This window comes from Nicotiana tabacum, chromosome 3 (genome assembly GCF_000715075.1).
Source record: "Nicotiana tabacum cultivar K326 chromosome 3, ASM71507v2, whole genome shotgun sequence".
Lineage (NCBI taxonomy): Eukaryota > Viridiplantae > Streptophyta > Magnoliopsida > Solanales > Solanaceae > Nicotiana > Nicotiana tabacum.
In genome coordinates this window covers 180,346,552-180,363,031 of record NC_134082.1, presented here as the reverse complement: position 1 = coordinate 180,363,031, position 16,480 = coordinate 180,346,552, and the positions used below count along the sequence as shown (strand labels likewise).

Sequence of the window (16,480 nt, the reverse complement as noted above, 5' to 3'; positions counted from 1 at the left end):
ACATCTGAATATGCTAGCCTCTTTAAACGGAAAATTAAAGGGGGAAAAACTTCATTAGCATCACTGCAGATGCTTGAATTAGTTTATTATACCACAACTCTGACTCTTATTAGACTCTTCACAACTTAAACTAGCAGACATCCAATTTATATGGAAAAAATTATCTGTATTTGCACTAAAATTTTCAGGGGAAGGATAAATTCTAGTACCTCTTTTTGGTAATAAAACCGACTGTGTGCCAAAGAAAACAAAGATCATCATTTCACTCCAAAATACATCAGAAAATAACTTGGGTACTAGTGTTACACTGTCCATCTAGATCCATTGGGCTACAAAGACATGCACTGCATCCCAAAACATTTTACCAATCATCCATCTACAATACAAGAGGAAAGGAAGCACTTAAGGCAGGCAACCGAAATAACTAAGTAAATTACCGTAAGAAGTCAGTTTAAAAGGTTCGGGGGCAGTGGGGAGAGAAGGCATGTAAAGAATTCTAAAGTCAAGAGTCTTATTGAAAGTTCATAGCATTGATTGGAAAGATCTAAAATGTTCAAGCTGAAAGGTAGTCAAAGCAGCAATCACAGCCCTAACCAAGCAAAAACCAAAATCAAACACTGATTTAACAACTATATGAATTTAACCTACAACACTGTGCTGTGCTATCACCACTCTAGACATAAGTTTCTTGATTCAATAAATTAAACCTGCACAAGAGCTTTCTATAATGATTTGCTTTCAAACCAGATTTTAGTACCAACCGGTTCCTTAAGTCATCTGGAACATTATGTACAAATTAAATTTTAAATCTGAGGCACATACCACACTAACGAATACATCAAACTTCAAAATTTCGCTCAGTCCAAGAACCTACATATTACATTCTTCAGATTTTGATGTATCCAGGTATGGAGTATAACTCCTTGAACAAAACTTACAACTTTCCACAGATTGGCAATATATAACCAATCAAAGATAAAAATTAGGTTTATTTCATTTGAACTGGCAAAAATAGTATAAATCTGATACCTTGAGTTATACTAGTTTACTCATTTTTCTTGTATAGTCATAAATGCACTAGGAGCTTCAAAGAGCTAAACAAGTAAATACAACCCAATAAAAACTGCAAAGAAGACAGAATTTACTGGAAAAGGTCATATGGGAAGATTATAATGAAAATCAGATGACAGTCACAGAAGAAAATATATATTTCTTCATTCGAGCTCATACAGTACTCTAGTTTTCAGACATTCTCTCAGAGTGCATGGACATTAAACTTCGCTTGAACCCTCCGACATTCATCATAGATCATCATTGCAATCTGATTAAATACCAAGTATTAGAATGACCCTAAGCATGATTAAACTAACAGTAAAATGAGAAAGGGAAAAAAATTGTAAGCAAGAAGCCTTCAGCCTACCCAATTCAGTTATCTGGAGGGTTATTTAAGGCATTTACTCATCAAGAATCAAATATCAATCTATAATCAGACAAGAATAGCAACTTGCAGCAAATAGATAAATTAGATGCTTCAAAGTTCAAACAATACTCCCAAGAAACTAGAATATGGTCAATAAAGAACCTTCTCTAACACCACAAAAGAAAACATTATTAAGGCTTGGGTAAAACGTTTTTGAGACAAATTAAAGCTTTAGCCGTCCCACAATATCTAATAACAATGTGCTTCCATAGGACTTCAACATGTAAATACCAAATGATAATACAGTCCAACAGAAGCCAGAATTCACAGAAAGGAAAGTGTCCCATGTTCTCATTCAGTACTCTACTTATCAGTTGCTTAGACTGCATGGATATAAAACTTCGCTTGAACTCTCTGACAATCATCATACATCATCATTGCAATCTGATTAAATACCAAGTATTAGAATGATGCTGACAACTACAACTGGAAATGCAAAATTCATATCTAAGCAACTTTTGGTCCCACAGACTATCTGATTCAGTTTTCTTGAAGCTTAATATGAAATTAACTCATCAACAATCAATACCAGCTGCATGATTCACAAATCTGCAAGAAATAGGTATTTCGATATCAATCTACAATCAGACAGCACAAATCATATAAATGAGCATTTCAAGTCCCAACACCATGGCAAAATACATTTATATCATGTAAGCTGAAGTCATAAGGATTAAAGGAGCTTCAGTTGCGAGTTAGCTACTGCAGAAATTTCTTCATAGATTAGAAGGGCCAAAAAGGGGATAAAAAGAAGGAGAAAAGGCAAAAAACACTACAGTATCAGAAATGCAACTCTAGCATCTAAGTCAACAGTAAAACAATGAGCAGTGTGTAGGACATATTTATGATATGAATAGCTGCATCTTCTCATCAACTTATATCAAACATCAAGCCTACAACTTTGGCTAGGCATTTGAAAGGCGAGTAATGATTAAGTGGTTCTTCAACACTGGAGAAAGAAAAAGAGTGGTAGCGTAAACCAATATGATCCTTTTTCCGTGGATACTGACATCTTTTACTTAGCAAATCCAAAACTTTTCAGCAAATTCAAGCTTAAGTTTGTAAAATCACAGAGTGGAGCTCCCTCATCAACCCTAAGTGGACCAAAAAAAGGAAAAAGAAATAGCAGCTACAAGTTACTTAAGACTCCAGCATAAGAAGATATACTTGGACTTCATTTCATGATCTTCATCTAGTCCTCTTTTGCCCTACAAGATCAAAAGAATATGCATCGTTTACCTTTACCGGAGGAAAGAGGAAGTAACATATAGTAACAACTTTGGCTGATAAATAAAAATTGAAGAAGTTAAAAAGCTAAAACCATTTTATCAATGAATAAAGTCCTTTGATATTTTGAAGAAAAAAGTATAAATATTCCTACAAAATTTGTTATTAACAGAATAATTCAATTAATTCTATTGCCGTATATACATACTTTAATTCATCACCACTTATTCTTTCCTTGTGAAGGGAGGGACCTCGAGAGCCAAAAAAACGTCTTTTGAAGTTCAGAGCTAAAATAAATGCACACATTTCAATACTGCTAAGCGCGGCTTCCGGCAATCAACACTGCCCATATATCGTCTAGACGTCTACCACTCGACTCAAAGGCCAAAATGGAGGAAGAGAGAACATCTAAAGATACAGAATGTTTAGCTTACTGGCAAATCAAAACAATCAAATCTGTACATAGCACAATCTTTTTGAGACCTAAGCAAACACAATTTAAGGTCAAACAACTACAATTCACATTCACAAAGGACACACAAACAAAAACATATATAAATTAATATAAGAAGTGCAAAATAAAGTAGTATGAAATATACCTTCAAGAGTCCAACCATAACTCCGAGGCGTAGCGGAAAGCATTGAAGTCAGCAATGCAGAAGCAGTGGCAGTGTGATAAGGAAGCATTGTTTCCACTGCGCAGCTCATTTCAACAGGCGACCTAACAATAATAATTGTAAAATTCAAAAACTTGAATATCATATAACTAAATTTAACAATAGATACTCAGGTAATCGATGAAAATGAAATAAATAATCATTTGTGTTTACTGCCTGACCTGAAAATGCGAGCAGTGAGGGGTTTTTGAGTGGGGAGGCGAAAGGGAGAAGGAGAGGCCTTAGGCTTGGCAGCGGCGGCAACTCTCGTGGCGGCGGTTCTGGCGGAGGAAGTGGCGGAGCGGAGGACGGACCTGGCGGCGAAAGTGGCCATGCTTCGGATCGCGAGGGCTCTGAGAGAAAGATGAGATGAGATTCGACCGGCGAAGTGCTAAAAGGGCTTTGTTGGGGTTTTAGGTTCTCAGATTTCGGGGCCTTTTCCGTCTCTTTTTATCTAATTGGTTAAAAGACCACAAAAGAATGAGCAAATGGCATAAGAGGTCACTAATTTGTTTTGAGAAAGATAAAAGTGTTATAAATATATTATGGATGTTCATTTAGTACTCCGTTGTAAATAAGCTTCCTGAAGAAGTTTATCCATATGCGACTCCACCGTAAATATGTTTATCTATTTAGTACTCTATTGGAAATAAGCTTCCTGAAGAAACTTATCACTTCGGTACCCGGTTATGGATAAACATTACCCCCAGTAGAAGATTATCCATACCGGGTATAATAAGCTTATTCTTTCAGTACCCAATTATGGATAAACATTACCCCCAATAGAAGATTATCCATACCGGGTATAATAAGTTTATCCTTTCAGTACCCAGTTATGGATAAACATTATCTCTGGTAGAAGATTATCCATACCGGGTATAATAAGCTTATCTTTTTAGTACTCCGTTATGGATAAACATTGCTCTCAGTAGAAGATTATCCATATCTGGTATAGTAGCAGCTTACACAACAGCTTCCTTTCTTCTATAAATAGAAGAGATTTCAGTTCATTATGTACATCAGTTTGAATTCGAATAATATATCAGTTTCTCTCTATAGTTGTCTTTACTTTATAGTCTTTATTTTATAACACGTTATCAACACGAGACTCTGACATCTCGAGAAAATACTTTGAAAGTATTAGAAGTAAGAACTTTTTTTTTTCCTAAATAATGTCAAATCTTTCTAAACTTGAATTTGTAGCCCTGGATATATCGGGCAAAAGCTACATGTCTTGGGTGCTTGATGCTGAAATTCATCTTGATGCGATGGGTCTGGCAGACACCATCAAGGATAAAAATCAGGCATCAAACCAAGACCGTTCCAAAGCAATGATATTCCTACGTCATCACCTTGATGAGGGTCTGAAAATGGAATATCTCACTATTAAAGATCCAGTCATACTGTGGAATAATTTGAAAGATAGATATGACCACCTGAAGATGGTCGTTCTTCCACAGGCACGTTATGATTGGACTCATCTAAGACTACAAGATTTTAAATCTATCAGAGAGTATAATTCTGCTATGTTCAGAATTATTTCCCAATTGAAATTATGTGGTGATAATATTACTGATCATGATATGTTGGAGAAAACTTTGACCACTTTTCATGCCTCGAATATGCTCCTGCAGCAGCAATATCGAGAGATGGGATTTAAAAAGTATTCTGAACCTATCTCACATCTTCTTATAGCAGAGCAACATAATGGGCTATTAATGAAAAATCATGAAAGCCGACCTATTGGTTCTTGTCCATTCCCTGAAGTGAATGAGACGAACTTCCACCAAGCTAAACGTGGAAGAGGTCGTGGCCCCAGTCGTGGTCATGGCCGTGGTCGGGGAAGAAACCCCAATCATGGTAATAATAATGCACCAAAGAAGCCTCATCACCACCAGCAGTGGAAAAGGAAGGAACAAAAGCATGAAGCGGTGCAAGGGCCAAATGCATGTTATAGATGTGGAGGAAAAGGGCACTGATCACGTACCTGTCGTATGCCAAAGCACCTGGTTGAGCTTTATCAAGCCTCCCTGAAGAAGACAGAGAAAAATGCTGAAGCAAATTTTATTTCTGAAGATAATTTAGACTTCATGCATTTGGATGTAGCTGATTACTTTGCACTCCCAGAAGGAGAAACAAGTCATGTAATCGGTAGTGAATCTGTAGAAATGTAAATATTTTAATTTTTGTTGTTTGTAATAGATAGTATGGTTATGTAATTGTTGTACATAAATAAATGTTATGCTTTGATAATGATGTTTACTATAATATATTTTATTTATGTTATTTTGAAGAATATGGATAATCCTCAAATTATGTTTGGATCAAAGACAAATCATGAAGATATTTGTGTTATTGATAGTGGAACAACTCATGCCATATTCAACGATTAGAAATACTTTTCTTATTTGCATAAGAAAAAAGCAAATGTTTCAACAATTTCTGGTAATATAAGTTTGATTGAAGGCTCCGGAAGAGCCATAATATTTCTGTCTAAGGGAACAAAACTTATTATAGACAATGCATTGTTCTCCTCCAAGTTCCGAAGAAACTTGTTGAGTTTTATATATATCCGCCGAAATGGGTATCATGTTGAGACAATAGATGAAATTAACATGGAATATCTTTGTATTACAAAGAATATTTCTGGCCAGAAATGCATTGTAGAAAAGTTACCAACTTTATCTTCTGGCTTATACTATTCAAAAATTAGTACAATTGAAGCACACTCTATCGTAAATCAGAAGTTTACGAATTCAAATACTTTTGTGCTTTGGCATGACCGTTTGGGCCATCCCGGATCAATAATGATTAGACGAATTACTGAAAATTCGAGTGGGCATCTATTAAAGAACCTGAAGATTCTTACAAATGACGAATTTTCTTGTGATGCTTGCTATCAAGGAAAAATGATCACTAGACCATCACCAATGAAGGTTGGTATTGAATCCCCTGCCTTTTTAGAGCGTATACATGGGGATATATGTGGACCTATTCACCCACCAAGTGGGTTGTTTAGATATTTTATGGTCCTAATAGATGCATCTTCAAGATGGTCTCATGTGTGCCTACTATCATCTCGCAACATGGCGTTTGCAAAGCTATTAGCCCAAATAATTCGATTAAGGGCACAATTCCCAGATTATCCTATAAAGGCTATTCGCCTTGATAATGCTGGAGAATTCTCATCTCAAGCTTTTGATGATTATTGTCTATCCGTTGGGATAAAAGTTGAACATCTTGTAGCTTATGTTCATACTCAAAATAGCCTTGTAGAGTCATTTATTAAACGCCTGCAATTGATAGCAAGACCACTACTTATGAAAACAAAATTGCCCATTACTGCTTGGAGCCATGCTATCTTGCATGCAACATCACTTATCCGTCTCAGACCGACACATTATAATAAATATTCTTCGTCACAATTAGTTTTTGGTCATGAACCAAATATTGCCCATCTACGAATTTTTGGATGTGCTGTATATGTGCCAGTAGCACCACCACAACGTAGTAAGATGAGACCACAGAGAAGGATATGAATATATGTTGGGTTTGAATCACCCTCTATTATACTCTATCTTGAACCATTGACAGAAAATTTATTTACTGCTCGATTTGCAGATTGTCGGTTTGATGAAACAAATTTCCCACAATTAGGGGGAGAGAAAAAGGAAATCAAAAGAGAAATTGTGTGGAAAGTTTCATCATTATCTCACTTTGATCCCATACCCCTATATGTAATCAGGAGGTCCAGAAGATCATCCATTTACAGAATATAGCAAATCAAATGCCAGATGCATTTACTGATTTGAAAAGGATAACTAAGTCACATATCCCAGCAGAGAATGTGCTTATCCGAATTGATGTCCCAGTAGGACCATCTACTAGCATGAGAGCTAGTGAACCTAAAGCACGCCTGAAGCGTGGAAGGCCTTTGGGTTCTAAGGATCGAAATCCTCGAAAAAGAAAATCGACAAATGATCAAAACGATACTATGAAGGGATCTCCTGAAGAGACCCAAAATCTGATTAGTTCTGAGATTCCCGAAGAAATCAATGAACCCGAAGCTCATGCGAGTGAGGAACTTTTAATAAGTTCGAACGGTGATGGGATTAATTTAAATCGATTTGAAATAGTGGTGGATAATATTTTTGCATATAATGTTGCACTTAATATTATGCAAGATAGTGAGGATCTTGAACCTCGATCTGTCGAAGAATGTCGACAAAGATCTGATTGGCCAAAATGGCAAGAGGCAATTCAATCGGAATTGAAGTCACTTGCTAAAAGAAAGGTCTTTGGACCAGTAGTCCAAACACCTGCTGGTATAAAACCAGTTGGTCATAAATGAGTTTTTGTGCGAAAAAGGAATGATAAAAATGAAGTTGAAAGATACAAAGCTCGCCTTGTTGCACAAGGATTCTCACAACGACCTGGAGTCGATTTTGATGAAATATATTCACCTGTTATGGATGTCATAACATTTCGATATCTCATCAGTTTAGCACTACATGAAAAACTTGAAATACATCTAATGGATGTAGTTACAGCTTATCTGTACGGTTCACTTGATAATGAAATTTATATGAAAATTCCTGAATGATTTAAAATACCTGAAGCAAAATCTCAGGAAATGTATTCAATCAGATTACAAAGATCTTTGTACGGTTTAAAGCAATCTGGGCGTATGTGGTATAATCACCTTAATGAATATTTGCTGAAAGAAGGTTACATAAATGATGTTATTTGTCCATGTATTTTTATAAAGAAAATGACATCAGAATTTGTTATACTTGTTGTTTATGTTGATGACATAAATCTTGTTGGAACTTCAGAAGAGCTCCAAAAGGCAATTGAATATCTTAAGAAAGAATTTGAGATGAAAGATCTTGGAGAGACAAAACTTTGTCTTGGTCTGCAAATTGAACATTTAGCAGACGGGATCTTTATCCATCAATCTGCCTATACAGAAAGGGTCTTAAAACGCTTTTACATGGACAAAGTGTACCCATTGAGTACACCAATGGTTGTTCGATCACTTGAAGTGAATAAGGATTTGTTCTGACCTCCAAAAGACGACGAGGAACTCCTTGGTCCCGAAGTACCCTATCTCAGTGCAATTGGTGCACTAATGTATCTTGCTAATGCTACAAGGCCTGACATAACATTTTCTGTTAATTTACTAGCAAGATATAGTTCTTCTCCTACACAGAGACATTGGAACGGGATTAAACATATATTGCGATATTTAAAGGGAACTCTTGATATGGGTTTGTTTTATGCTAACAAAGATAGTGCAGATCTTGTCGGTTATGCAGATGCAGGTTATTTATCTGATCCCCAAAAAGCTCGATCTCAAACCGGCTATGAATTTACATATGGAGGTACTGTTATATCATGGCGCTCCATAAAGCAATCTATTGTTGCTACTTCTTCAAATCACGCTGAGATAATAACTATTCATGAAGCAAGTAGGGAATGCGTATGGTTGAGATCAATAATTCATTTTATTCGAGAAAAATGTGGTTTGGAATGTGAGAAAAGACTCACAATTTTATACGAAGACAATGCTGCATGCATAGCCGAATTGAAGGGAGGATTTATAAAAGGAGATAGAACGAAGCACATTTCACCAAAATTATTCTACACGCACGGTCTTCAGAAAAGTGGTGACATTGATGTGCAACAAATTCGTTCAAGGGATAATCCAGCAGATTTATGCACTAAATCTTTGCCAACTTCAACTTTTGAGAAGATGGTATACAAGATTGGAATGCGGAGACTCAAATATTTGAAACAAGGTTTTCATCAGGGGGAGTAAAATACGCGATGCACTCTTTTTTCCTTACTAAGGTTTTTTTCCATGGGGTTTTCCTTATAAGGTTTCTAATGAGGCACCTAACAATGCGTCTTACTAAATATGTGTACTCTTTTTCCTTCACTGGGATTTTTTCCCACGTGGTTTTTCCTAGTAAGGTTTTAATGAGGCACATTATCTTTTAATGAACATCCATGGAGGAGTGTTATAAATATATTATATTATGGATGTTCATTTAGTACCCCGTTGTAAATAAGCTTCCTGAAGAAGCTTATCCATATGGGACTCCACCGTAAATATGTTTATCTATTTAGTACTCTATTGGAAATAAGCTTCCTGAAGAAGCTTATCACTTCGGTACCCGGTTATGGATAAATATTACCCCAGTAGAAGATTATCCATACCGGGTATAATAAGCTTATCCTTTTAGTACCCAGTTATGAATAATCATTACCCCCAGTAGAAGATTATCCATACCGGGTATAATAAGCTTACCTTTTAGTACCCAGTTATAGATAAACATTACCCCCGATAAAAGATTATCTATATCGGGTATAATAAGCTTATCCTTTCAGTACCCAGTTATGGATAAACATTATCCCCGGTAGAAGATTAACCATACCGGGTATAATAAGCTTATCTTTTCAGTACTCCATTATGAATAAACATTGCTCTCAGTAGAAGATTATCCATATATGGTATAGTAACAGCTTACACAACAACTTCCTTTCTTCTATAAATAAAAAAGATTTCAGTTCATTATGTACATCAATTTGAATTCGAATAATATATCAATTTCTCTCTATAGTTGTCTTTACTTTACAGTCTTTATTTTATAACAAAAAGTGAAATTTAACTTGAATCTAGTTCTTTTTATCTTTGTTTTGTGAACATATCAATATAGAAGATTTTTTTAAAAACCATTTTTGCTCAATCCTGATTTACAAAAGGAAATCATTCAGATTAGATTGTTAGTGAGACAACCTATCATTAAAGTCTCTCAATCAATTTATCTTGTGTCATGGGTACTAACTTAGCATTTTATTGTGAAGAGCGTGAAGTGAGGAAAAGCGACAAACCCCATTTCACGAGAAGCGAGAAGCGAAGTGCTCGCTTTTTTAAATGAAGCGGAATTAAAATAAATACTGCATAGACAACACATGTAATTGTAAGCAAATGTTCAATACTTCAATTAATTGGCCAGAAATTGGGCAGAAATTTTCTGAAAAAAATTCGCCAGCATTTCGCTGTTTTTTGGACATTTAGAAAGAAGAAGAAGAAGAAGAAGGAGGAGAAGAAGAATACCGAAAATCAAAAGTGCAGAAGCAGAACATACCTGTACTGTTGAAGAAGAAGAAGAAGAACAACCCTAGTTGATGCTTTGAGATTATTTCAGAAATCAGAAGGTGATGAAGAAGAGAAGAAGAAATCGCTGATGTTGTTGAAGAAAAACCCTAGTCTCGATGTTGTTGAAGAAGTCCAGACAATGTTTACGGTTTAAGAAACCTTATTTTTTAATAAAATAGGGCTTTAGTTAATTTTAAAAATAGAAGTGGGCGTTTCTAACGCTTCTTCTCGCTTTTTACAAAGAAGCGGTCGCTTTTTCATACCAGAGTCGCTTTTATTACCTGAAGCGCTGCCCTTCACGCCTCGCTTCGCTTCTCGCTTAAAGCGAGAAGTGAGCACTTTTTTTAATCACTTCACTAATCACAAGAAAAGATAAAAGATATTCCTCTTGGACCTATTTTCGTCATTGCGATGTGTATTTTGCTTCCACTTCTTTAGTTTACTCAGTGAGTTATACTTTATTTCTGTTCTATTTACGAGTTCTTGAGAGCTATTAATTAAGGATCAAATTAAGTATTTTCATTATGCATTAAAGATGATAGATAAGTGTCCTTCGTTTGGGAAATGATTTTTCACAAAAGTATTGGGAATCATCTTAAGCTTAGGAATAACTTAGGAAGATTGCAAGATGTATGTTTTCGGCTGAATCAACCTAGCCACAAGAGCACTATCGTCTAATTTTACTGCAGTTTTCACTAGAGAAATTGTTAGTTCTTGGCGCAAGACGAGTAGCCCTTAAAAAGGGGTAAAGCGTCCAATAATAAAAGTTGGGTGTATAATATTTGGAGAAAGAGCTTGACAACAAGAAGCGCCTGTAGCTCAGTGGATAGAGCGTCTGTTTCCTAAGCAGAAAGTCGTAGGTTCGACCCCTACCTGGCGCGTTAACTTTTTCGGTCATCTGTTTTCTCATTGCATTACAATCCTGGGTCCCTGTTTCTGAATGGTCTTTTTTGGGTTCATAAAAGTAAATTTTTAGTTTTACGCTTCAACGCTTAACGATGAAAATATAGGTAAATTCAAATGCAGAAGTACTACTTGAACCTAAACTATAGGAAGTAACCATAAGAATCTGTTGTTGACAATTGAAAGTTCAGTTCGTATTCAACTGTTAACAATTCTGTGTTATTTACTCAATAAGTACAATTTTATTAGTAAAATACAAAGAAGAAACAGAATTGACAAGAAACTTCATTCTAGTGTCACAATCATTATGGTGACTGCCGACTGGCCTAAATTGTAAGAAAACTCAGTGTTTAGGTGTATTACTCTTATTACGACTCATCTTCTCTAACACATTATGTAGCAATGGAACACAAAGTTTCTGTGACATATCCCCTTCTTGGCACTTGTAATCCTCTAACTCTGATCGTCTAGCAGAAACGTTCTCATTTTTCTCAAGGTGGGCTCTGTTTGTAACGTCCGATTTTCGTCTGTTTACTGGTCTGATTCCGATAAGTCGGCCAAGAGAAACACTTTGATCTTGGAAGAAAGACATTGTGGACTGAAACAAATCCCACAAAGTAACATTAATATGTTGATGATTGTGGCGCATTCACTGCTTTTGAATTGAGCTATATAATATATACATAGTTAAAAAGTTTTTAGAAAATACAATTATACTAAATTCGAACAACTGTGACTCTGTGAGTAAGTAATTACCTCAGTGTCAAGGTTGGAGGATGAAAAAGATGAGAAGCTAGGTGAAGATATGTACAATCGGTATGCTGCTTCTTCTGCTGCAGCTGCAGCTGTTACAACCTGAGATCTCTCAGCCACCCTAAGTCTTATATTCATGTTTTCAAGCCCCAGGGGCCACCCACTGGGCTCCTCATGCTCCTGACAATTCATATTAATTTATGCAAAATATCAAGAACGCACAGCCGGATCTAGAGCAGATTTGGTAGTTTCAACTTTCAACTGTATCCATTGCTCTTGAATCCAAATTATGTACACATATGTAAAGCAAATTTACAAGGTATACATATATATTGATATAATAAGATCACACTAATTCTGAACTCACTCGCTCTAAATCTTTGCTGGTCTATCACAGCAGAGCAGTGAATAAGTCTTTGGATGCAGTTATTCAATCAAACTAGCTAGTCACTGCAAAAAGGGCAATTTTCATTTGTTCCTTAATCTGCTACAATCATTTTATAATATATACTCCATATTATATGGGGGATACCCCCCCCCCCTACCCGGCTACCCCAAACAGCATCCCACTACTTCCTTAAGAAAAACGAACAGTTAACCTATTTCCAGGCAGAGGTATGGTTGAAAATACTGAACCAAGAGTTTCAGTGTGCAAATCGGAGTGTTCATATTATAGAAAGCTGCTAAGATAATAAACCAAAGAAATAATGTAATAACTTTGAATCCTAATTCCTAGGCAAATTAAACAAACAAATCATTCAGAAGACTGCCGGTGCAATATCGTACCTGTGTTACAACCATGGCTGTAGAATTACGAAGCGTTTATCTGGCAAAAGATGAGGAGTCAAGATGATCTGAATATATATCATTCAAAAGGGACAGCAAAAAGAGTTTATTTGGAAGGAGTGAGTACTTAAATCCAAGATAAATAAAGGAGAGAGGAGTCTTTATTACATTCTTTCCATACAACAATTAAGCGGTTGAATAGCCCTTCAAGGGCCCCATTCAGGGCTTCAGCTTTTATATCGAGTTACGGTCCCTTCACGTACGTGACTTCTGCTAGTCCATAATTTTGAGCTCCAATCATTTAAAATAGGGATTTTTACGTATCATACGCTATTGGATTACATATTTAGTTAATTACCCAACATAAATAAGTTTTGTTTACAAAATATATATAATTCACCTTAAAAAACTCTCAATCCATTATTTGTGCATTCAATCAAGAAATTTAGTTACACTTTTTTTTCCTCTCCTCTCTCCCCTCTGCTCTCCAAATTCTCTTTTTCTCCCCATATCTCAAGTAAACGGAGTGCTTTGAATAACGAATTTCCCAAAAGCATTTGAAATCTGGGCAGGATGCTTCTCCCTGGAAGTACGAGTAGCTACCCATTCCTCCAGAAATGCCTAGTTATTGGTTACAAGTAAAAAGCTTCCTCAATAAGTTAAGTAGCAAAATATAGAATATTGAAGAGCAGTCCTATTCCTTTGTGTCACACATGTCAATATAAGATAATATAAAAAGCTTAATTACTTGCATATTAAATTAGTAACGAGAAAGAGAATTATGGTACTTGTAAGAATTGAGAAGTGCAATGACAAAGAGTATTCTGCTAAGGGAAGTCAGTATGTGAACGAACACCAAATCCTGTCCCCCCCTCCCCCCACCTGATTACTGCCTTTCCGACAATTCTCAGGTTCTTACCCAGTAGAAGTTGTGGTTTGGTTGTTGCTCAATTTGGAATAACAAGAAGTTTGTACAATTTTTATATAAATTTTATAAAATATATTTTTTGTATATTTTGTATCTGTTGGACTACCTGTTTAAAACGTCTCTTTCCTCTAACTTTCCTCTAACGTCTCTTTGCTCCCTAAGCTCTGTTTCACCGGCGGCAACCCCAGGTAAGCTCCCCCCTCCCCCACCCACCAGACCAAGTAAGCTCCCCCCTCCTCTACCCCTACCCCATCTTTGTCTTCTTTTCCTCTCTTTCTCTCTCCTATTTTCTTCTTCTTGTTTCGCTTTCCAGAATATCCCAACCCTCCACCATCCATCATCTTCATTTCCCTAATTTGAATATCATGTTCATTCTTTTATTTGTTGGTATTTGCATTGTTGTCGATTTATTTTTCTGACTTTATTGTTTTTTAGAGTTCTTCGTTTGACTGAATATTGTGATTAAAATTTAGGTTATCCTGTTTTCTTAAGTTTTTCCGTTTGATTCTATTCTGAATACAAGTTATATTGGTATACTAGAGATTTTACAATATCTGAATTTCCTGTACCTTAATTCCACCCAAAATAATTGAGCTTTCAATGTAGAGATAAGTGTGAGATTTAGACAACTCGTAGTGTTATCCTCCGTTCGCATTTTCCGGTTTATTGGTTTTGTCCTTTTGCGTCCCAAATCTGCCACCCCCCTTATATTCTCGTTTTCTTCGCCTTTCTTGGTACATTTTATATTGTTGGGGCTATACCAGTGGTAGCGGTGATAGCTCCTTCTGGTTTTTGGGTCGTGGTATTTTCTGTGTTTTCAGGAATTCTCGGAGTATTGGAGCCAAGTTGGGCGCACGAGCACTGGCAAAGGAAAGCAACCTGGGCGAGTGTCAGCAAAGGGCGGTAGGAAGTGGTGCGTGAGCGTACAACTACATCGAGTACAGCAAATCAGTCACAGGTTTTGTTAAAGGGAGTTGGTACCTCCTGTTTTACTGTTTCCCTTTTGGTGTTAGCTAAATTACTGTTACTTTACTTCGCAATAGTTAAACCTTTCATCTAGGATACTAGTTACCACTTGTTTCCTTCTGGTTTGATTTGTTGTCCGTTGTGTACTAGCGAGTCTTCTCTAGATTGTTGTAGGTGTAGTGGCTGCAGTCTGGGATGATAGAATAAGGGCATGTCCTCGAGTGGGGCAGAGTGTGGGGCTGGAGTCAGGGGGTGGGTCGGGTAGCAGGGGAGGTAGAGGGGACAAGGGAGCCTATAGGTTGAGAATAGGGTCATGGAACATAGGTTCACTAACGAGTAAATCCATAGAGTTGGCGAAAATCCTGCAGAAGAGGAAGATTAATATAGCGTGTGTCCAGGAGACTAGGTGGGTCAGATCGAGGGCGAAAAACATGGATGAGTATAAGTTGTGGTAATCTGGTGTCCTGAGGGGTAAGAATGGAGTGAGTATCCTGGTAGATAGCCATCTTAGAGAGTCCGTGGTAGAGGTCAGGCGGGTGAATGATAGACTAATGACTATTAAGTTGGTGGTGGGTGAGGGTACTTTAAATGTCGTTAGCGCGTACGCACCGCAAGCAGGCTTGGATGAGGATATTAAGAGGCGCTTTTGGGAGGGGTTGGATGAGATTGTTCGTAGTATACCGCCTTCTGAGAGGTTATTCACAGGAGGAGATTTCAATCGTCATATTGGGTCATCTGCAGGTGGGTACACTGAGGTGCATGGCGGCTTTGGTTTCGGGGAGCGGAACGGAGGGGGCATTTCGTTGTTGGACTTTGCCAAGGCTTTCGATCTAGTCATTGCGAACTCGAGTTTTACGAAGCGGGATGAACATTTGGTTACTTACCAAAGTTCGGTAGCGAAGACTCAGATTGACTATCTCCTCCTCAGGAGATGCGACACAAGGTTGTGCGAGGACTGCAAGGTTATCCCCGATGAGACTCTCTCAACGCAGCATAGGCTTTTGGTGATGGACATTTGTATTATGATAAGGAGGAAGAAGAGGTCAGTACAAGGACGCCCCAAGATTAGGTGGGGAGCCTTAACTAAGGATAAAGCTAAGGAGTTGGAATGAAGGTTATCGACAATGGGAGCTTGGAGAAGTAGTGGGGACGCAAACACAATGTGGTCGACGACGGCGGACTGTATAAGAAAGGCGGCGAGAGAGGTGTTAGGGATATCTACGGGCCGCAATGGTGGCCACAAAGGAGATTGGTGGTGGAATGCAGTTGTCCAAGGTAAAGTGGAAGCAAAGAAGGCGGCTTACCTGCGGTTAGTAGGGAGCACTGACGAGGAGGAGAAGAGAGAGAACAATCAAAGGTATAAGGTAGCTAGGAAGGAGGCAAAGATGGCAGTGACGGAGGCTAAGCCGACAGCTTTTGCTCATCTGTATGAGGAACTAAGGAACAAAGGCGGGGAGAAGAAGTTATTTCGACTCGCTAAGGCGAGAGAGAGGACAACTCGGGATCTGGACCAAATAAGGTGCATAAAAGATGATGACGACAAAGTTTTGATGGGAGATGACCAGATTAAGAGGAGGTGGCAGACCTACTTTCATAAACTTCTAAGTGAAGAAGGG

At 37.4% G+C, this 16,480-nt stretch overlaps 2 protein-coding genes and 1 non-coding gene across 14 annotated transcripts; 1 reads left to right on the top strand and 2 right to left on the bottom strand.

Annotated features, from left to right (window-relative positions):
• Nucleotides 1–273: 273 nt before the first annotated feature.
• LOC107760943 (protein NUCLEAR FUSION DEFECTIVE 6, mitochondrial) lies at nt 274–3,808 on the bottom strand. 12 transcript variants are annotated; one of them, XM_075250273.1, is made up of 5 exons: nt 3,546–3,808; nt 3,307–3,428; nt 2,648–2,688; nt 2,010–2,029; nt 963–1,321 (listed from the first exon to the last, which is right to left on the bottom strand). In XM_075250273.1, exons 1-3 carry the CDS (start codon nt 3,695–3,697, stop codon nt 2,669–2,671), a joined length of 294 nt encoding a protein of 97 aa, XP_075106374.1. In that variant the 5' UTR covers nt 3,698–3,808; the 3' UTR covers nt 963–1,321; nt 2,010–2,029; nt 2,648–2,668. The 12 variants fall into 12 exon arrangements, with proteins under 12 accessions (XP_016434572.1, XP_075106374.1, XP_016434565.1 ...); XM_075250272.1 differs by lacking the exon at nt 963–1,321 and adding an exon at nt 1,669–1,864; XM_016579079.2 differs by lacking the exon at nt 2,010–2,029.
• Nucleotides 3,809–11,336: 7,528 nt separating this feature from the next.
• TRNAR-CCU (transfer RNA arginine (anticodon CCU)) lies at nt 11,337–11,409 on the top strand. The gene has a single exon. It is a non-coding gene; the product is annotated as a tRNA-Arg (tRNA).
• Nucleotides 11,410–11,622: 213 nt separating this feature from the next.
• LOC107803175 (uncharacterized) lies at nt 11,623–13,114 on the bottom strand. The gene is made up of 3 exons (XM_016626809.2): nt 12,971–13,114; nt 12,188–12,364; nt 11,623–12,029 (listed from the first exon to the last, which is right to left on the bottom strand). The coding sequence occupies exons 1-3, from the start codon at nt 12,983–12,985 to the stop codon at nt 11,775–11,777; spliced, it is 447 nt and encodes a 148-aa protein (XP_016482295.1). The 5' UTR covers nt 12,986–13,114; the 3' UTR covers nt 11,623–11,774.
• Between the last annotated feature and the right edge of the window lie 3,366 nt (nt 13,115–16,480).

Excerpts from the sequence above, each read along its gene's own strand:
- LOC107760943 (XM_075250273.1), bottom strand. The coding sequence starts at position 3,697 with ATGGCCACTTTCGCCGCCAGGTCCGTCCTCCGCTCCGCCACTTCCTCC. Across the intron at positions 3,429-3,545 it reads CTCACTGCTCGCATTTTCAG|GTCGCCTGTTGAAATGAGCT; the intron begins GTCAGGCAGTAA and ends TATTATTGTTAG. Across the intron at positions 2,689-3,306 it reads TTATGGTTGGACTCTTGAAG|GGCAAAAGAGGACTAGATGA; the intron begins GTATATTTCATA and ends TTGATCTTGTAG.
- LOC107803175 (XM_016626809.2), bottom strand. Across the intron at positions 12,030-12,187 it reads CCTCCAACCTTGACACTGAG|TCCACAATGTCTTTCTTCCA; the intron begins GTAATTACTTAC and ends GATTTGTTTCAG.